General features: G+C 40.2%; 1 protein-coding gene across 1 annotated transcript in view; it reads right to left on the minus strand.

The window, feature by feature from the left end:
- RELN (reelin) overlaps nucleotides 1-22,064 on the minus strand; it is a 262,132-nt gene that overhangs the window by 115,530 nt on the left and 124,538 nt on the right. The window contains exons 9-10 of the mRNA XM_054399823.1: nucleotides 8,448-8,544; nucleotides 4,838-5,078 (exon numbers count right to left, since the gene is read on the minus strand). Coding sequence (XP_054255798.1) covers nucleotides 4,838-5,078; nucleotides 8,448-8,544 — 338 coding nt within the window. The remainder of the gene's footprint in view (nucleotides 1-4,837; nucleotides 5,079-8,447; nucleotides 8,545-22,064) is intronic.

The raw sequence follows: 22,064 nt of genomic DNA on the forward strand, positions 1-22,064 counted from the left end.
TAAAACCAAAAAAATGGGGAAAAAAGTTTTGTTCATCTCAGCACAAACAAAGATAATATGGAATATCAGGATGTTTGTTTTGAAAGAAGACCATCCTGTAAATTCAGAGTATTCACAGATTTGGAAACCTGATCTGGAACTGAGGGGCTGGAACAGCTTCATCAGCTTTTCCTTTTTCCAGACTCCTGGGCCTGCCTGCTCATCTGCTCTGCCCAGTGACACACAACAACAGAGGGTCAGGAAGAACTAGCAGACCTAGGATGTGCAGAGCCCTGCTCTGTGGTGAAAGGTCACAAACTTTCACAGACATGCTTTCAGTGTGAACGTTCCATTCTCCCACTCTCCTCATGCAGCTTTCTCTTCTGCTAAGTTGTCATGGATTTCTGTGGAATTAAAATGAGCTCAATGGTGATGACCTGTTACTTCAGGATAATGGGATTTGGACATTCTCAGGATTTATTGGTCATGTCCATGGTAGTGAATGACATGCTCAGGTACCATTCCCTGGTCCTAAACCAAATTTGCTCAGTGAGGCTGGCACAGATCTTCCCCCTTTGCCCCATCCTATGCTATGCCAGGCTGCATGCTTGCAGCCCATCAGCACAGACAACCTCAGGCATAGTCCCCGAGTCCTACAGTCCAAGCAAACTAAGTTGACCAGCTGGACTGCGACCTTCAACCACCAAGTGAAGAGCAATTGTACCTATTACGAGACAGCAATTCTCACTCTTTCCAAAGGTCATCAGTGTCACTGGGTTAACACATGCCAATCAAACACATCACCACTCTGGTGTCTGAAATGATCTGTGATGCTTATTCCAGACATGGACAAATCCCAAAGACAACTGGTTTGGTCTCCATGCTATTTTTACATAATCAAAGTACTGCAGAGACATGACTAAGACTGCTGAAGTTGTCTTTCTTCTCAGTCTCAGATTCTGAGCTTGTACATCCAACCTTGGACCAGGGCTATCTCAGAAAATGAAAAACTTGTCAAATGTTATAAACCATGACAATTTCTGGTCAAAGATTAAAGACATATGAAGCACCCACTGAAAGATGAGATCACTTTTCTGTTTTCTAGGAGTAGAGACCCAAGAAGCACTACTGAAGGAAGAAGATTTCCTCTTTTCCCCAATTAGCTATGAAGTTTTGAGGTTCACAGATCTTTAATACCTCTCAAAGCATAGCTCTGCTTCATGTGCTTCAGCAGTCTCAGCAACCAGTGCAACATCCCAGCCTTGCTTGGTTACAAGGCCATGCTCACTGCCTGAGCTGTCACTGGAGATACTGAAGTGTAGTCAGGAATTTATCCTGTTCAACACCCTTCCACGCAGTCCAGCACAGATAAATATGTTCCAGTGGATCCAATTAATCTCCTAAGGGTTGCTTGGCCTTGCTAACAGAGTTTCTTGTCTTTTGCTGCCTTCTTTGGAACTGAAACACACAGTATCAGTGGCTTATCTCTCAGCTTGCTTCCTATCTAAATAGCCAGTTCCAGCTGCGTCTGCAACCAGCCGTGTGCTTGCAAATGAGTAGCAACCACTCCTGAACGCAGCAAGACACAGAATGAAATTCCTTGTCCAAGCTCAAGCAGACAGAGAGGAGGAAAGACTGCTTCCCAAGCTAGGCACAGGCACATTCCCACAGTGCTTTCTTGAGAACACACTCTGCAAATCCACCAAGCTGGAGGGACTGCATAGGTGCATGATTACCACTGGCCACTGCAGTGACTGAATCCATCACAGAGCCCAATCCAGGACCCAGACAACATTTTTCATGACAGTGAAGAAAACATGGAAACTTTTTGCCATTTCAGCTTTTTACCTTATTAATTTGGGAAGTTTTACCCATGAACCCCGTGGGTTTTCAAAGCTTGCTATTTGGTTTAGTTGTCCTCAAGCACTACCAAAGTAAATTTTCTGCAGAAACCTCCCAATCTTTCTTTGTAACTTGATAAGCATCCAACAAAAGCACGAGCCAAGTATAAGAATCAATTCTAAAAGCCACTTCCTGAGCAACTACAGCGAAGAACTTACTGAACCACACCTATGTAAGCAACAGCAATATTTAGTCTAATCTACCAACAAACCATATCTTAATGCCTGACTTTAGTAACAGAGTAACCTACTGAGGCAACAAAATGATATCTAGTGAGAATTCCCTTCAAACACTTGAGATGGCTGAAGTGGTGGGTGAGAGGGTAGTTCTAACATGGTAATGGCAACCAGCTTAGACCAGGGACCTTTCTCTGGCCTTGGCAGCAAATGACACAGCAAAGTTTGCATCCACCTTGGAAAACTCTCTCTTCCCAGAAGAGCAATGTCAGGCCTACTGAAACAGTTGTTTGCCCATCCATGAAGATACATCCCTTGAAGAAAATGCCTGGGAGATGGCACAAGCCAAAGCCATGTAAGGGGGTGTTGTAACAACTACAGTGTGCAAAACCATGGGCTCATATTTGTACCCTTGTTTGCTTCATTCACTATCCTGAATAGATCTATGCCATAGATCCTCCAAGGAGAAGGTTCCACCACCTCAGCAACATCTGCTGAGGAAGTGCAAAAGTAACCACTTAGAAGAGAACTGTTACTCTACTTTTTCTACCAGAAATAAGCAGGTATTTTTTCCCTCTTCTTTCAAGTTCTGCCTGTCAGCTGGATGAGCCATCCCAGACTGGCACTGCCCTTCCACCTGAGAAATGTGCAATATCTGTTATTCTGGGTGGTGAAAAGTGGTGAGCAAGGAAGGATGAATACAGAAAATAACTCCAGTAAACGGAAGAAATTTAAAAAGATAATTCTTCTTTTTTCTTTTTGGTTTCCTTATTATTTCATTCCCCCAGTTCAAAGAAATCACTTATCTTTATGGCAAAATTTAGGAGAAGAACTGACCCACAGTTTTGCATATACTAATCAAAACCTAGTTAAACAACAAATAGCATCCAGAAATGTGACTGTTCATTTATACTGTCAAGAAAAATCGTAAGAAAAAGCATTGAAGGAAAACAGGGAAGAAGCTAACACAAACTTTAGGAAGGATTTTTAAGGCCAGTTTATCCAAAATGTTAACTGACAAATGACAGAAGGATATGATTTGAAACTTGTCAAAGAAATGGTTCTTGGTGTCATAATGCTACAACAGGATCTGTGCTAAATTTGATGTAAATCTTGACCCAATTTATAATTTTACTTTTGAACTAACATGAAATTCATACTGCAAAATCCATTCAATTGCATTTGGCAAGACTGTTGCTGAAAATTTGAGGAAAACTGAAGCAAAACCCTTAAAAATGAAATTTGAGTATAAGAATGTCTGGTGACTGCCTGGATACACTAACAGTGTTTGAAATAATTACAGGGTCCCATGAGGAGTAAGTCCTGGGTCATACATACGCTTTTTCTAGTAGGGCTACACCACAGCCTTACACGTTGCCTTAAGCTGGTGCAAGAGGCTACAGATAGCTAATGTCAGCTGGAAGCATACAGAGACACATTTCACTTCTCCCTAAACTAGATAATCTCCTTGGAAGAATGGCAGATTGGTGACACCCTATTTGTGTCTCATATAGGGTTTGAGCTTGGATGGGATTTTTGTCTAGAAGCACTATGTGTCCATGCTTATGGACACAAACTGACTGAATGTAACCAAACAAAACTCAAACCCCATAACAACAACAAAATCAACATCAAAAAAAAGTTTTCTTGTTAAAGTTCAGACACTGCTTGTGCAGTGTCTGGGTTACAGCATATTGCTTTACTTTGATGCCTTCACATATGTGGGCTGGGTTTTAAAATCCAGAGGTAAGACTGACAAAATTAATATGAATTGATCACAGAAAATTACTTCATTAAATATGGAGGATATTATTTGATTCTAAAATCTCACATAAAAATTTCATTATTGTAGTTTCAATGGTCTTACTGCAGTTTAAAACAAAAAAAAAGGACATGTAGGTACGAAGTAGATTAGAGGGAGTATTTATTTCTAAAAGGATTCACCTGAGGTCATTCATATCATGTTCTGTGAGAAAAGGATGAGGCCATAATCAACCTCTCATTACCCTCAGTATTCAACATCTGTTTCCTATGCAATTGCCAAACTTATTACCAGCATCATAAATGAACCCCAACACTAAAACTGCCCTTTTTTGTGAATGAAAAATAGGATGTAAACAGAAAGTCATCTGCTGTTTAACTTCTGTCTGCTTGGAAACATAGAAAGCAGGAATCCAACTGATTTTCAGGTGTTGAGCAACTCTGCACTTGACGGAGTTTCAGGCACAGAGAAATTTTAGGACTCTTCACAGTTTTTTCCAGGGTTGTATGGTCTTGTTGAATCTCATATGTCAAAACAGAATCTTACTGAAAAACAGACTTTCAAGGAGCAGCCACTTCCTGAGTGCATGCTGCCATGGAGGTGTGATATGTACAGTCAGAAAAATTGTGATGGTTTGTAATGAGTTGCGAGCAAGTAATGGCAGCAGAACAACACCAAAATAAACTAAAAGGTAAATTTTTGAAATATCCAATGTAGAGCCTTGAATTTGCTTCAGGAGTAATGTGCTGGCTTGCTAAAAGGAAGATGTTTCCCATTTTCTGTTACATGATCTTTGACATGGCAGTATAAATTAACACTGAGGTTTGGCCATGGCAGAGAAGTCACACTGTTCTAGGATGCCCCGATGGGAAGGGGAAAAACAAAGTCAAAAAGAGCCCAGTTCTATAAAGTGTTGAAGCTGTCTAAACACCGTTATGTGTTTAGAGTTTTAAATGTTGCTCTCTTCTTCAACATACGAGAGCAACAGTAACATTAATCCACAGAAAACCAGACTAACCTTGACTGTGGCCCCAGGAAAGAAAAGCCAGTTTCCAGTATCCACCGGATCAAGATTATCTTCTAACACAACTTTTCTGTGAGCAGCATTTATGATCAGGATGTTGTCCAATGCCCAACAGGCTTCATACACATCACCAGCATGAACAAAATCTTGTTTCCACTGAAAATGGATGTTCTCTCCTTTAGCATCTTCAGGAAGGTACAAGATGTGGATGATCGTGCTGACATTGGAAGGGGCACTGAAAAACAATGATAAGAAATTAGAACAGCTTTAATCCATAGCCAGGAACAATTTTCCTCTGTTTAACCCATTTACTATGTGTGACTGTTGTGCTGACATCCTTTGTATACTGATAAATCTTTCATGGAGATCAGAAAATACCTGCCCTGAGGCAGAGTCCCACTGTGCCAAGTAGTGCACACACAGCCATGATTCAAAGAAGTGCAAGAAAGAACAGATCGGTGCTGGTGTTAGGAGAGCAGGACGCAAGAGCACGGCAAGTCACACTTGATCCTGGTCACAGCTCCTAAGTGTTTTGCAGGTATAGCCAAAAAGAAATGTTAAAGAAGCACTTTACGAAAACAGGTCTCCAAAAACATGATTTTTGCATGAGCTTTCAGAACCGGAAACTCCTGACTTCTGATATCTGTCCTTCATAGCTCTGGATGGAGCAGAATGGCTGGAGGGAAAAGCTGGGAATTTTCTCTGCCCAGGTTGCCTTGCTTTCTATGTCTGCCTCAAGAACAATACAGAAGTAACAATCCATTTTCCCTCTCTTTTACTGTTGAAAACGTGGGGAGGAGAGGAAGACCTGGAGTATTTTGCAACGATTGAGCTCTCCTTCCTAGAGCAGTCCTCAGAGCCATGAAAGGATTGAGGTGCACCCCATGCTCTGGGTGAATGTCTTTGCATTGCTAGTGGCCATGAAAGGACTAAGCTCTGTGTGCAAGGCAAAAGTGGTGAGAATTACTAGTTTTATTAATCCCCCCAATAAGGGAATTAGCTACATTCAAACCTCAGACTGCAAGGAGTTACAGAGCTGGGGTTTGCAAGGTGTCAGCTACTCAACCTTGTCTCTGCCTTGGAAGGTGAGTAGTTTGCCAGAGACAGTTCAGAGCTTCTATGGAAGAAAGACACCAAAGCTTGTTTATATAGCCAAAACCAGAGGAGCTCCTTTTTGTTAAGCAAAACATGGCATTCAACAAATCCAAGTGCCGGGTGCTCCACTTTGGCTACAACAACCCCATGCAGAGCTACAGGCTGGGGTCAGAGTGGCTGGAGAGCAGCCAGGCAGAAAGGGACCTGGGGGTACTGGTTGACAGCCGCCTGAACATGAGCCAGCAGTGTGCCCAGGTGGCCAAGAGAGCCAATGGCATCCTGGCCTGCATCAGGCATAGTGTGGCCAGCAGGAGCAGGGAGGTCATTGTACCCCTGTACACAGCACTGGTTAGGCCACACCTTGAGTACTGTGTCCAGTTCTGGGCCCCTCAGTTTAGGAAAGATGTTGAATTGCTGGAGCATGTCCAGAGAAGGGCAACGAGGCTGGTGAGAGGCCTTGAGCACAAGCCCTATGAGGAGAGGCTGAGGGAGCTGGGACTGTTTAGCCTGGAGAAGAGGAGGCTCAGGGGTGACCTCATTGCTGTCTACAACTACCTGAAGGGAGGTTGTAGCCAGGAGGGGGTTGGTCTCTTCTCCCAGGCAACCAGCACCAGAACAAGAGGACACAGTCTCAAGCTGCACCAGGGGAGGTTTAGGCTGGAGGTGAGGAGAAAGTTCTTCACAGAGAGAGTGGTTGGCCATTGGAATGTGCTGCCCAGGGAGGTGGTGGAGTCACCATCCCTGGAGGTGTTCAAGAGGGGATTGGACGTGGCACTTGGTGCCATGGTTTAGACAGTCATGAGGTTTAGGGTGACAGGTTGGACTCGATGATCTTTGAGGTCTCTTCCAGCCTTCTTGATTCTATGATTAGACTGCAGAGAAACATTGAAAGGCAACTCTGTCGCATATTCACACCCAGTGCCTGCACCCACAAACCACTCTGTACTTGCTAAATATTATGTCACCCTCCACTTCAGCACTGCCCTGACACATTGACCTCGCTTCTCCCTGAGTCCACTCACAGCACCTGCCTTCCTCAGGAGATCTTTCCCTTTCTACCCAGGAGTCCAGTGCTGAAATCCCACCAACACAACACCTTGCCTTCACTGCTGTGTTGCTGTCCCACCTCTCCCCAGCTCTCCCACAGTTCCCTGGAGCTGCATGTAGCAACGTGCAAGCCACTGAAGCACATTTAAATAAACACTAACTCATATGGACCCCAGGAGAATCGAGCATTCTTCCATAACTCATCTTCTCCACTTTGCACGATATTGCTCTAGTGACCTATTTTTGTATTGCCGGCTCCTGCATTCAAAGGTAAAGCAACACAGAGCAAATTGCATGCACGTTAACTCAAAACAACTGGGTTTCAAGGGCTTCTGTGAGCACCATTATGACTCTCAGTTTCCTGGCTTGCAGAGCTATGAGGGTACTTGCAGTGGTAATATGACCTAGGGACAAAAGTCTGTATCAGGGTGAAAAAACTGAGAGGTATTAAGTAGTAACTCTGAGGCAACTCCAGTGGCTGCAAGTGAAGTTACTCTTGGTTTAAGTTTTTCTAAGATAAGAATTTGCACCAATTGTTTTACTAAAATTGGTCATAATTTGCAACTCAGTCAATGAAATCATAACATCACTCCCACAAGGAATGAGATGCTGAAATTCACAGCCTTATAGCTAGAATTTTGCTTACTTATCAGGAATTAAGTGGCCTTTTGCTCTGCAGATTGTCTCAATGGACTGGAAGTAGGCTCAAGCAAATAGACTGTGAGGCACAAACACAAAAGTAACACAGGAAGGCAGACTGAGACTCTATGAAGACATTACCTATAAATGACATTTTTTCTTCCCCAGCTGTTCTTACAGAACTGTGTATAGATGTCAATGAACAAAATAACTTTCCTAATATTATTTAATAAAATGCTCGTTCTACTCTCTTAGAAAAAAAAAACTCTGAAACCGATTCTCCCTTTAAAAGTGTGCATATCGCAATAAAAGATTTTCAATTCCCATTTATAGTCCCTTGTGCTTTCATGTTTTGCCTAAAAACAAAGCATATTTCACCAGAATCTTGTTATTATAAGAGTGTTAGGAACCAAGAGTTCATACCAAACTATATTTTTAATGCACATTTTATCCTAACAAAGTACAAATTCTCAACACTATAAAGGATGGGTCTTGCTGACAGAAAAAGTGGTGCTAAAAGTCCAAAAGTCAGCATGGCTTTGGTTTTCCAGGCACCTGAACCTGCTGGTTACTGGAGTTGCATCTTAACTCTGAAGTCATTCTCTTCCTTACCTCCCACATCACCAATGGATGAAATTGTGACTTACCAATCCCAGGGGCAATTTTGCAGCTAGCTTTAGAGATCCTAATTTCACCCCTCACCTTCTAACATTTATAAACAGGTGAGAACCAGAAAGTTAACAATTAAGTTTTAAAAGAGACAGGTTTAAACACCACCTGCTCAGCTGTGAAGCATGAAGATGATTAAAAAGCTATAACCAACCTAATTTTCTCCAGCTGAGTCCAATCTGCAGAACTGTTCTTACTGTAGGACACAGTGATGCTGGGGTCTGAGTAACTAAAGCGACAGGAGCCCGATCCTGGGGAAAGCAATAAAAGGCAAAGTGTTACAACATGGTGAAGCAATAAATGATCCTCCAATGACCACATTGCTGATTGTGCCTTTGTCACATCATCACTTCTCCCAGCTTTAAAGCACTTTGATCGATGATGAAATTTCCTGTGATCTGTTGCTGAAGGTAAACACAAACTAATGCATGCTTTATGAGTCAGAAATGAAGTAGGAATGATAAATCACAGCAGTGCCATGTAATCCCTTCAAATTTCCCAGGGGAAGCCGAGTAAATTACTTAACACCCCCCGACCGCAGGAAAAAAACCCACCATATAATTTTTAAACAAACCTTATTAGAGAATGGTCCATACAGTAGACTTCATAGGGAAAAGCAGTCAGAAATTGTTCCCTCATATTACTATATAGAAAATTTTTTTTTCAGAACTAAAAAGTGATGATAGTGATAGGAAAATACAAGCAGGGTTACTTAGAACAAGAACAAATGTGCTTTAGGAATTTAAAAGAATAAAGACATTACAAAATTAGTTATTTTAAAGATGACGGAGGAGAATTAAATTAAGAAATCATCTAACATACTCACTAGAGCCTATAATTAATAATAAACATTTTATGGTGATCTGGGAATCTCAGAACACTTTACAAAAATGAACTAATTAAGCCTTATGGCACCCCTGCAAGGTTGGGTAATATATTTACTTTTGATTTATAAAAGGCTGCCTTCTGGGTGTTGTAACAAAAGATGAACTTGTCAATTAATAAGTGGGATAGTCAAAATAAAAAAACCTTAGACTGAAAACATCAACCCAGAAAACATGATAAACAACCTAAATGGTAATTAAAGACTTTTAAAATACTATTTTCCCTCAAATACCAGATAATTCAATACTGAGTAAAACAGAAAAATCCTAACCTGTGCTCCAAAGATCAACATTTCTATTTATAAACATGTCAAAATGTGAGATTCAAAGCTACCTTCCAGATTTAAGACAAAGCAGCTCTCAATTAAACAGCACCTCTGATTGCATCAGGGTATTACTGAGTGAGTACTATAGCTTTGCTCACAGCATGAGTATGTATTACATGTGCTACTAGTAGCAGGTTATGTTTATGTGTGCTTAAGATAGGTTCAGTCACACTGAAAGTTGGGTATGCCTACTTCTGTATACATATAAATGTATAATATGTACAGCCAGGTGTGGGAAGAGCTGACCATAAAACGCTTTTCCAACCTGGGGTACTTATTTTTGTAATGAAATAAATGGCCTGGTTACAAAGGTGTTAAGCGCTTGTACAGTAGCACAGCTCACACATGGTAATGGGAACATATGTCATTAAGTACACTGCTTGCAGCCCCTGCTCCCCTCAGGCAGCTCACATTCAGAGCTCTCAGCTCTACAGAACTACTCTGCTCCCACATACACACCACATAAGTCTGCAGGGGGGGAAAACGCCCCCCAAAATGGCATGAAATCCTCTCTAGAATTTTGCCTGATACATCAACCAGCATCCCGGAAATGTCCCACAAAGTTGCTTTATTCTCTTTTTTACTCCTGTTAAATTTTAACTAGAGGAACAGACACTTCTGAACCACTGCAGCTGCGCGCGGCGCGTTCAGCTGCTCTGACACACACATTCTTGCTGTAATGAGGCACAGAATAATTAATATTGCAAAGGCAGCAGGACTTTGAATTACCAACCATGTACCCAAAATTACTACAAAACAACTGTCTGGTTATATTTAACTGACAAGGCATTTTATTTCTATCATATTAAACCCAACTGATGTCAGGAAAAGCCTCTACATTTCATGTTTGCCCATCTGCTGAGATGGTCCTGCTTTACTGAGTGACATCTGCTGCTGCCTCCTACTCCTGTGCCATTTAGGAAATCCCACCCTTAAGCATACTTGCTCATTTTATTTCAGGAAATTCAGTTAAAAAATCAGTGAACTTCAGCCAGTTTAACCACTTTGGCTGCCCAGAGATTGTGAGGCAAAATAGAAACATACTGAGTTCTCTGTCAGACAGAAATGAAAGGAAAATAAACAGTAAAGATCACCAGCAATACAGACTTTATAATGTGTGCCATTCCAGTTAGTGTCACCATCATCAATTTCTGTTATGAAGCTCTTAAAGCCAAGTCCAAACATGGTGCTAAAAGAGAGGAGAAAGCCATATTTGCTGTCCATATTGCAATGACGTCAGGAACTGAGCGTTCCCTGTCAGTACCATCAGCATCAAACTTTCTGCCTGTTAAATCTGAACGCCCTCAAATTACGCAAAGATCAAAGTTACTACTTAAAAGAAATGGTGGCACTGAAAAAGGGCTTGGCAATGTAAGTGTGTTATTTCCTTTGTGCTGCTGGAAGGGGAACAATGGAGACAGAACGAAAAGAGGGGAGACAAGTGCTGGGGTTTCTTAGTATTGAAATAAGCAGAACAGGTTGTATTAAGATTAAAATTAGCTTGGGAAAGTCATGAAGGCAAATATAAGCAGCAGTTACTGAGTGTGAAAGCAAATGTTTTTATATTCCTGACTCCATCACAGGACAGCAAGGTAATTTGCCATTTAAGTACCCAGTTATGTAAAACTTGAACTGACAATAACAACAACAGAAGAATTAAATTAATCCATTTGAAAAAATAATCAATAAGGTCCTCTTTGCCACTTGAACTGTCTTTTATAAACATATAAGCAGCACGGGGATCTGGTGCTTGCATCTTTTACCAAATCAATATTCACCTTCTCTTACATTAAGAGTTTCTTCCCAAGAAAAGGGAGCAAGCTGAACATGCAACTGTGCTCCAGGACAGAATTTCCCAAGATAGTACTGGAAGCCACTGGCTTTCAATGTAATTTTCAATATTACTTTCTATATTCTTATTACTCAGTACTACTATTGTTACTCCATGTTACTATTATTTCAGTAATCCTAAACAAAAAGAATTTAAATACATTTGTAGAAATCTGCAGTTTGATATTTGCCTCTACCTTAGCCAGCAAAACTATTCTCTGATTTTGTGAACAGCAGACCAAAATTCAAGCAATAACACAGCAGGGACTGAGGGCAAATTCAGCAGAGAAGGGAGGCGTCCTTCACGCTGTTTCTGGAAAAAAAACCCTTTGAATGAAATTAGAATAGGCTTTTTTTTTTTTTTTTTTAATCAAGAATGCCCAGGGTTTGAATTAGAGATGAAAATGGGCAATAAAATATACCTTATGATTACCATACAAAAATGTGTATTTGGAAGTTACTGCACCAGAGTAAAATGCTGACTAAGAAACAGCATCGTAACAACCTGCTCTAGGTGAATTTGCTTTAGCAGGGAGATTGGTCTGGATGATCTCCAAAGGCCTCTTGAACCCCTATTACTTTGTGATTCTGTGATTCTACTTTCAATGTGTTTATTGGGGAACACACACACGAGGACAGATGGCATCAAACCACTCCCCAGACAGTTACAGCCTCATTTCTTCTCAGTGCCTCTGCAGATATGTTTGGTTTTGTCTCTTGCCTCTATGTATAGACAACCTTGTCTTTGGGTTTCAGGAACAATGTATTTTTCTCCTTTGGAGTTACTTTACTACTTTTAATAGGCTTCTAGCTGAAGTTCACAGAGTTCTAAAACTTGGGAATAAAAAAGTTAGAGACAATCTTCGTAGATTTAATTTTAAATGATACATTTGAAGCTCAGGCAGCAATTTTGTCCATTCTCAGAAACAATGAGCAGCTTCTAATATAAACCCAGCTATTTTCATATACTGAATATTCTGGAAGACCAATTTATTTGGCTTGCACTTTACATGCTTAGATTTTGGGCAAAGGCAAATGTTGATAACATAAGATTTGCAGAAAGTTGAATCCAGATGCTGATGTTAATGGAAGGGGTGTGTTTGGGGGCTAGGGAGGAAGGGTGTTAACCGGCAGAGCAGGGGAATGCTCAACAGCTCCTGACCACTGCTTTCTTAATTCTACTTCAATCAAATAGGAAAGAAAAGAGGTTTAAAAGTATGCTTCTCAATTCCTTTGCTTCTTGTTTTGTAGGACTAGTAACCCATAGCCATGATCTGACTAGCACTGCCCCCCTTGCAACACATCCAGCTCAGATGCTCATGATTTTTTTGCCTTTTTTGGTAAGTATTGTTGAGCTGATTTTGGTTTCCTTCAGTGCTGTCTAAAGTACTTGTGAATATCTTACATGCCTTATTTTTAAAACATCCCATAGGCAGAAGCACTAAGAGCAGAGTATTCCAGGAGAGATATGAAGGCCCTTCATATCAGGTATCTGTATCCAGGTATTCAGCTATTTGTATGCAGTCTGACAACAGCAAGCAAAATTAATTCTCACAACAGCTCTGCCTCCAACTGTGTCAGATTTACAGAAACCTAAGTCATACGGCTGTTGGTCTTGGAGATTTCTTAACAACATTGATTAGAAGCTGGTGTTTTGCTGAGATAAAACTGGGTGCCATCTGCAAGGGAAGCAATATTTTGCTCCTTATAGACTGTGACATTCTCCGCCTCTTGACAGCCTCTTGATAGTTTCTGCAAGTGCTTCCGCGGATAAGCAAATAAGATATCCACTGCTAGCTTTAAGGAGGATGAGTCTAATGTGGAACTGTCCAAGGAAGAATCAAACAAACAAACAAAAAGTAGAAGGGTTTGAACTGTGGCCTGATAAACAAAAGGGAGCTGAAAAGAACCCCATTCACCTAATGCTAGACGATTGCTTTATTCATTTTGTTAATGTGATGAATACTCATTAGTGTGTTAGCTACAGATTATGATTTGCTGATGCTGCTTGAATTAAGCCAAAGTGGGTATTAGAAGTTACCAGTGGCCAAATTTGGCTGGCTTCCTCATAGTTTTTTCCAAATTAATGAACCATACAGTTTGGGATAATGAACATTCCACAGATATTTTTCTAGGTGTATTTTTATACCGAGTGATGACCAACTTATTTTAACCATGCTAAAAGATGGAAGGTTTTGTGCATTTTAATTTTAATCAAAGCCACACCTTTTCAATTTTATTGTGTGACCTTTAGTTATGGCATGTTTCAAATATTTACACCACTTTTTAAAATTTTGTCTTTGTTTACAGGATAAAGCTCAAGCGTTCAAATGAATATTTCAAGTGTAAAAACCCTTCATATTAAAGCCTGCAAGATCTGTATTCTATCTTGTCATCTTAGCCCACCTTTTCATAGAAATAATTACAGATTTTTATTGCTGGCTACTTTTTGATCCTTTGTGGGAAGAGCATTTTGATTATGCATGCCCCTGTGTGTGTGTGATAAATTATCTGAAACAAATATCCGACACGAGAAAACAAAAATCTCAGTGGTTCAGTGTGACTTTGCTAAAAGTCAGATCTACTCTAGCTTTAGTGAGCATTATGAAATTTGCAATGCAAGGTCCCAGCTATTTTCAGTAGATTTCAGAGAACCCCACACTTTTGTTCCACTGGCAGCTCTAAGCTTATGCTGAATTTTGGAAATGCTAGGTTGTTACATCTAAATAAAAAATAAAAAGTTGAAAAACATGCTAAAGGCCCCCACCATAACACTGTAAAAGATTAGAAGAACCATTAGCAAATATATTGGATAAATGTTAATCAGAGAGACTTCAGAGATGAAGTAATAAAATTAATCAGAGGTCAAACAGTGGGTGGGCAGGGCTTTGAGTGTCCTGTCCTTGACAAGAGGGTGGTTGTGGTTGGAGTGGGGAGCACCTCCCACTGCCCCTGCCCACCCACCTCCTTCCAGGATTCCCAACAACAGTGAACATACTTTTAATGAACTAATGCAGCTAATTTCCTTTAGACAAGATATCAAGTCAGAGGAAATGCTTATCTGGCTCTACTTCCTCTTAGTCTATTTATATTCAGAGATATGATGTGCTTCCTGCACTCACACAAATGTTTTCTCTCCCCATGAAAAATATCAGACCACAACTCATACTGCTTTTTGTGCTAAGGACATTGAGGAGAGAAAAATAAGCTATGAGGAAAGCAGTATTTCCCTTACGCTAGTTTCCAATTTATTCTGATATAAAGATGCTCAGCTATTTATAGTCTCTTCCTGAGCTCCAGCCAGCAGGTAGGGACTTGGGTAATGTGTCTGTTACACGATGCTTCTAAATTTAACCATGCTTTTCAGTGCACCATATCATAGCAACTTGCTGAAGGCAAAATGAGCAAACTTAAGACCTGGATGTAATGGACACACCTAGGAATCACAGCCACCGAAATGATATCATTAACAGCTCAGAAATCCTCTAACAGTGGTTCTGCAATGTCTGACCAAGTAGCAAGCCTCACGCTCACTGGCATGCCCATACTGTACCCTTCAAAATTATTGCCATTATCTAATGTCAGATCATATGAAGATCCTCTGAGAGGACGACCTTTCGAGGAAGCTGGGAAGATTTAAATTATACCATCTTAAAGTAGTTCAGTAGCAGACTAATATGCATGGATAAGTAGAAAGAGATGTTTTGTTTAACTCTGTCTAGCAGCCTGGGTCATCTGCAAAGGTCAATGGTGAAGAAAAGGAGCATCATAAGGTACCAATAAGGGTATTAAAATACTGCAGGAAGGTAAATGTTGTTTAACCAGCACTGTAGAGAGGCAGTAGAAAACACTTATCAAACCCAAGAACTGCTGTATAAAAGAAGATGAATATAAAGATTTGAAAGTCCTTTCCTTGCTGGCTTTAGCAAAACTCCCTGGCACCAAGAAAATCTGAGAAACATCTTTTCTCAGGCAATGTCCTGAGCTTTTCTGAAACCAGTTAAAACTGATTGCCTGCCTTCAATTTTAGATGCAAGTAGATAATAATCAGTTTGGCAAAACCTTTAACTGATGGGGTTTTGTATTTTTATCTGCTTTTGCTTTCATGGAAACCCACTCCCTCACAGTCACTGGAGAAACACCCAGGAGCATTCTGCTGAGCCAGGGGATTCTCCATTCCCCACCAGGGAACTACAGATGCTTTGTTGTTTAAGTTAATTCAAAAATGGACGATTTTAATCATATGGAAGTGTTATCCTTATACAATGATATGAGCAGGATTAAGATGAAAGTCAGTCTGTAATCCAACATTTATTATTTGCAGCGGCCAATTCTGTAATGGTTTGCGTTCATCTGCGAGGCAGTGGCTCAGCCACCTGCCCTGGCTCTGAATCCTGAGGTTCTCTTTATCTTTTCTGTGTGTAGTAAATCTGTTATCACTCACATTTTAATTCCTAACAGTGGCAGAGAATCTCCGGTACACAAGCAATAAGAACAGTATTTCACTGTAACCTTGGGCTAGCCAAAACAACACAAATCATTTTGCCCCAAGGCCATTAAAATGTCTTTCAAACACAGCATTAACTTTAAACCCTGGTTTCAGTCTAGGCATTATCTAGGCAGTCCCTCTTGTATAACTCAGCAGAATCAATAAACACCACCTAACATTTTCACGTGTTATGTGGAGCATGCTAGATGATGTGCCTCACCTGTCTTATGCTTTCACGTGAGAAGCAATTTACAACCTATGCATCTACACAAAGGACTTCACCAGGAAGATGTAACTAGCAGGCTTCAAGTCAGCCAACAGCAAATGGCAATTTGGGTGCTGAGTCAATACTGTTTGATCAGGGGGGAAATGGGAAATGAGCAAGCAGAAGGAATTCAGAATGTTGAATGATGCCAATTTTGTCACTGAATTTGCAATCATGGAGATTTTCCCAAACGTAATGGAATTAGTACAAAATAACCTGGAGATTCAGATATGCTCGGTGCTGTGTCCCCTTTGCTTAGAGGGGCTGCATCTGAATATAGTTACAACCAAGCTTCATTTCATAAATTCCTTTCCTATGGACATCAGTGCTTTAAATTACCTTTTTTAAAAACTGCCTTTATGCGCTATCTAAGCTCAGTTGAGACAGAGTTCTAGCAAAATTTTATTAGCTTCCTGGCAATTAAAAGCCTTTACAACCTCATGCTAGGCCAAAAGTGCTCCACATCTGCCTAATGCAAGATAGTCTATTTGTCCTGTGGTCACCAGGCCAGCTTACTGGCCAAACCTTCTCTGTTGGTACCACTGTGGGCACAATCATATGGATGTGCCATGCCTGCACAGCAAACCTGGTGCTTCTTGGAAGGCATCAAAGCAGGATAAATTTTGTGTGATTGGAGGAGATAATCAATACAGGTGACTAAAATGCAAGAGGTGGCTCGACAGCCTCAAAACATTCAGGAGCATCTCAGTTTCTACCATGAGTATTTTTATGTTCAGTTAACAAGATAGTGAGGGATTTAAAAGATAAACGCTCTTCAATGCTGAATTCAGAAGGGACTTTTCTTCTCTTTGATATTTCACTGGAACACCTGAGTGAATTTTCATAGCAGTTGTGAAGGGATGCCTCTCTCTGCTGAGGTCAAGCCCAGTGTTAGCTCATAAAATGGTTATCACAGCATTCATCAGTCATCTGATAGCTTCTGCTAATTGTAAAACTGACTAAACAAAAATGGAAATGAAGAGAAAATGGTCAGCAATGGTTCCTCTCAGCCAAAGCTGTGGCCTATTTAACAAAAGATGTTTGGATGTGTGAATTTCTAGTGAGTGGTCTGAATCAAACCAGTGGATGAATAGATGACATAAAAGAAGCACCATCAATACAACAGCTGCCACCAGAAGTGAATTAAAATGTGATAAAGATATAAATGTGTTTTCAGACTGTTACATGGGGCCAAACTCAATCATCATTGTTCACACAGCTGAGCCAAGTGGAGTCAGGATGTTTGTGGTGGAAAGAAGGAATTCGTGTCCCTCACAGATGCTCTGCAGAGTCCTCCGGATGCTGCTCTAGAGGACAGCCCAGAGAGTGCTATTTCCTGCACAGAAACACATGGAGGGCAGTGAATCTGCTGCACTATTTATGTAATTAGATCATTCTTGTAAGAGTATTTTTGTCTGTCATGGTTTTTTTACTTGCTGAGTTTAATTGGGAAGTGAACGTGTTTTCTGAAGCATAGAAGCTTGTCAGGTAAAGACTAATCTAAGAGGTGCATTTAACAACTCTGATGACAATGATTACAATAATAGTAATAACAAGAAGAAAAACAATAATAATCATCCGTGGTTAGTATACATTAGGGCTAAACCAAAAATATTGCTTTCTCTTTGCAACAAATTACATTTTGTAAATTAATTCTGTAAGAATCATACTGGTAACAAACTGCCACCACAAATATAAATGAAAAAACCTAAGTCTGAAAAAAATTTCCTTATTTATTTATTTGTAAACTAAAGGTGATAAACACTATCTCTGCTTTGTTTTCAATAAACATCACTGAGACACTTAGACCATGAATTTGCTAAGTAAAACAACCTCATATAGATCTTGGTGACCTTAGTAATTCAGAAAGTGTAATAGAGGTTGTTGGGTCAATGATTCACTAATCTGATGGCTTAGGGCAAGGCAGGACATGACATGAACACCTATTTGGAACCGCTACACCAAAGATCTGCATCGAAATAAATGACCTTTACTCATATTCTAATCAAAAACAATTAAACACATGTTTAAATCTGGTTTCTCTGCCACACTTACCAGGGACTGTGTCTAGTTTATTGCTTAGGGCTGGGTGATTGGTTGGACTGGATGATCTTGGAGGTCTCTTCCAACCTGGTTGATTCTATGATTCTAGTAAATGATCCGGCATTAAATATAGACTGTAAACAAACTAAGCCACATGGAAGTTCTTGGCACATGCAATTCACCTCTTAAAAATGATGACAGCATAAAGTCATCACAATTACTCTTCAGTTAAGTACAGCTGATGGTCTGATGGATTTAAGAAGCTCAAGAAATTTGAAGTGTAGACAGGGGTGCCTACAGAAGTGGAAAATAAAGTTGCCATAGTGGGAAGTGCATTGAACAAGACTGGAGAAATAATTTGTTTTCTTACTTATTTTAGTCATTGTATGATAAATTTGCCAATAAAATATTTATGTAGGTAAAAGCAGAAAGCTTAACATTTTATTTCCTTTCAGAGATGATAGAAAATAGGGACAAAGAGGGTACTGAAAGATGATCACCTGAGTGATGTATCTGCACCCTGAGTTAGAGGGATTTTGTCCTCACCAAAAAGCCCTGAATAGTTGAATACTAATAAAAATAGTTTAACCACATTAAAACCAATAGCTATGCATGTTTGTAGCTGCTATAGGGTTCTGTTAGATATTAAGGAAGATTGATAAGCTGCAAGTGTATCACCTGTGACTCCATTCAATTGGTTTTACCCATCTGGAACACTATAGGTTTTATCCTTAACAAATCTTGTAATCATCAATAAACTTGGTTGTCTGATAGATGTTTTGACAAAATAAGTTGGAACAATGAAAGGGGCAATAGAATCAGATGGCAGAGAAGAGACTGGGTGACGTGAAACAAGCTACCCTCCATGCAGCAGGAGAAAAGGGTCATTCCTACTCTAGGGCGCAAATGCTTCTTGTTCCAGACCAACATGCGGCTCATAACATGAGTGACCCACCTTTTGGATAATACCCACTAGGATTTTCCTGAGAGGACAAACAGAGTCCATCTGGCAAAATCACAAAGCACTCTCCCAAATTAATACCTACTACTAAAACCCCACACTGAAAGCTATGTTTTTAATGACAGTTGATGTGCTAGATGCATGCTTTGCTTCACGTCGAGCTATTTTTCTAGCAATAGCAGGGACTATCTGTTCCATGCAGCAAAAATACCTAAGGAATTTCCAGTGTCAAGACTGTTGTGCAGGCACTGGAGATCAGCTTTGCTTGTGCATGCTACATCTTCGATATTAATAGCAAATAATGCTCCCAAAGAGCAACACTTTTGCCAGCTCAGTAGTACCTTCAGTGCCCACCAGAACTTTAGGGATAGGGTTTTATTATTTTATTTAATGCCGACAGTTTTTCTGCATCATGTTGAGTTTCCTGTGTGATGTTTCATTTGTCACAGTGAACACACACTCAAACTGTTTCAAGTGTGCCATGGTCCTGTCACAGGCTTTCTGTATTTCCTTTTCTGGATGCTGGGAATTCTGGCATGATCACCACTAAGATAACAGAAAGGCATTTCAGAAGAGTTGCAGTAAGTATAAAACAAAAGAAAGATTAAAGTTAACTTTTCTTGCATGGATACTGACGGGTTTCAAACTTTACCTCACAGTTCATGATTTCTAAATGCGATTTTGTATACTCTTACAACTTCCTTTTTGATCAGCTATTTCTTAAGTTCACTGTAGTCCTTTGTAGGATAATGAAGTAATGCCTATATAAAGGTGGTAATTCCATCATGAGATTCCAATGACTAAGAGAGCAAATCATCCTTGTCAGAGTGAGCTGTTCCTGTGTATCAGACAGCAATGCAGGGAGCTGGTAACAGTGAGCTACTGAGATGTTAATTTCTTAGGTGTTCATGCAATTTTTTTTTTTAACTGTAGTAACGTATTATATGGCATCTTTTGTATATCATTTCAGATTCAGTTTTGCACTAAAGCAAAGCCAAAGCCACACATACAAAGTGACCATAATTCAGGTAAAATCAATCAGGGCAAGACAGTTTGGCATGAAAATCATTGAAAAAATTGCACATCACACATTTGCCTAGAAAGGTAGTTTTGGTGGTGACTGAAAGTAGGGATTAATGACTGTATTAATTAAAGTAAAATCTGTTAGCTTTGTGAACCCAACTTTTGCCAAAGTTCTTTACCACGATTTTGTGGAAGAGAGAGTCCAAACCCATGTGTTTTCTCAAAATAAAGCAAAAAACCAAACCAAACCAACAAAACCCCAACAACAAACCCTTTTGAACCCTTGGCTAGTTCTTTATTTGCAAGACTAATGGTTTCATATTTAAAAAACGGAGTTTAAGTGCCAAATGTTTGAAGACTTATTCCCTCTCAAAACGTATTTTTTTATCTTAGAAGAAAGCCCTTCCTCCAAAATTGATTTTGGTTTAATATAAACTAGTAGAAGAGTTAAACTTTTTAGAAAATGGCAGGGGCAGAATTACTAATTTGCTCTACTAGTGACAGAGGATCTTTGTGAAAAGGGCATACACATTGAAGAGAAAGCAATTTCAGAGTGCTGCCATGCAAACATCATTCATTTGTGCAATATATGACACTGTCAAAGTCGTCCTGTTTCCAGAGGAGTGTTCATAACAAAACTGAGTGGAGCTTTCCTTGACAAGCTATTCCCATTTTCAAATACTGTTTGAAATTATCTAGCTATACTACAAAATGAGGAGAGAGCTAAAGAACAAAGCTTTTCAATTAAGTTTTCATGCTGTGACCCACTGAGGAGAACCTGGAGGCCAGAGTGGGCGTGGATACCCATCATAGCACCCTGAGCTTGATGTCTATGACTGTGGAGGAATGGGAAGAGCCTGTAGATGCTGAACTGTGCATGCAGGGCAGGCATAGCCTCCCCACACCACAGCTACAGGAGTTCATGATTGGAGAGAACACCCAAGGAGCAGCGCACAGGCAGCCCTGGCATTGCTCCCTTAAAACGTTTCCTCTTCTGCCCATGAGATTGCGTAAGTTTTTTATTTCCTGTGTTTAGCTCAGTCACTAGTCAGCACTACGAGTCACTTTCCACAATAGTGCCCTATACAAATGACAGATTATCTTTGTCCCTGGAGAAGTCCAGGGAGTCAGCTAATGGGAATAGCCAGAGATTTGGAGTGAGAAATAGAGAACATTTCAGCTAATGAATCAGACTAACTTTGGGCGGCAGCTGAGTCCAGAGGCTTTTCTGCAATATCCTTCAGTTCCTAGATGCTGAACTAAATGTTTTGGCCTGAAGGAGCCCAAAGGCATTGATTTAAATACCTCAATTAACAACCCCACTGAACATTAAGGAAACTGTTAGATTTTGTTTGGTCTTGGAGAAGTGTAGCCATGGATGGTTAAGACATCTGAAGTAAATGAAATTTGCTGCACACTTCAGCAGAGAGTGCATGAATGTAAACATCAGCCCAGTCCTGGACCAAAAGGCAGTACTACCAGTCCTGAGTGAATGCTGGATGGCAGACAAGTTCTCATTCAGAAAGGATAACTGCACATTAATGTTGTTCTGTGTGCTGAATAGGCCTCACTAATTACCTTTTCACCCTCATTAAACCTTCATTTAAGTGCACCTTTGCAACCCTGCTTCCCTTTAATGGGCAAGACTACCAGATCAGTGGTCCATGAAGGAAATGAGACAGAATATCAACTATTGAAAAATTCCCTAGGGTATTACCCTTCCTGACCACACAGTTTAAAAGGATCTAGGATCTAAGGTGAAACCAGGACCATTTCCTAGTCCTCATCTGCTTATATACCTACAAATATAAAATTCCATCTGATAATTAGTGGTGAGAGAAATCAAAGGGTATGCACTTTGATGTGGTCAAAGCCATGTGATGAATTCAACACACAGCTACCCCCAAAAGATTACAGCTTAAAGCATTCTGTGGCTGATAAAAAGTGTTA

Source organism: Indicator indicator, chromosome 3 (assembly GCF_027791375.1).
Source record: "Indicator indicator isolate 239-I01 chromosome 3, UM_Iind_1.1, whole genome shotgun sequence".
Classification (NCBI taxonomy): Eukaryota; Metazoa; Chordata; class Aves; order Piciformes; family Indicatoridae; genus Indicator; species Indicator indicator.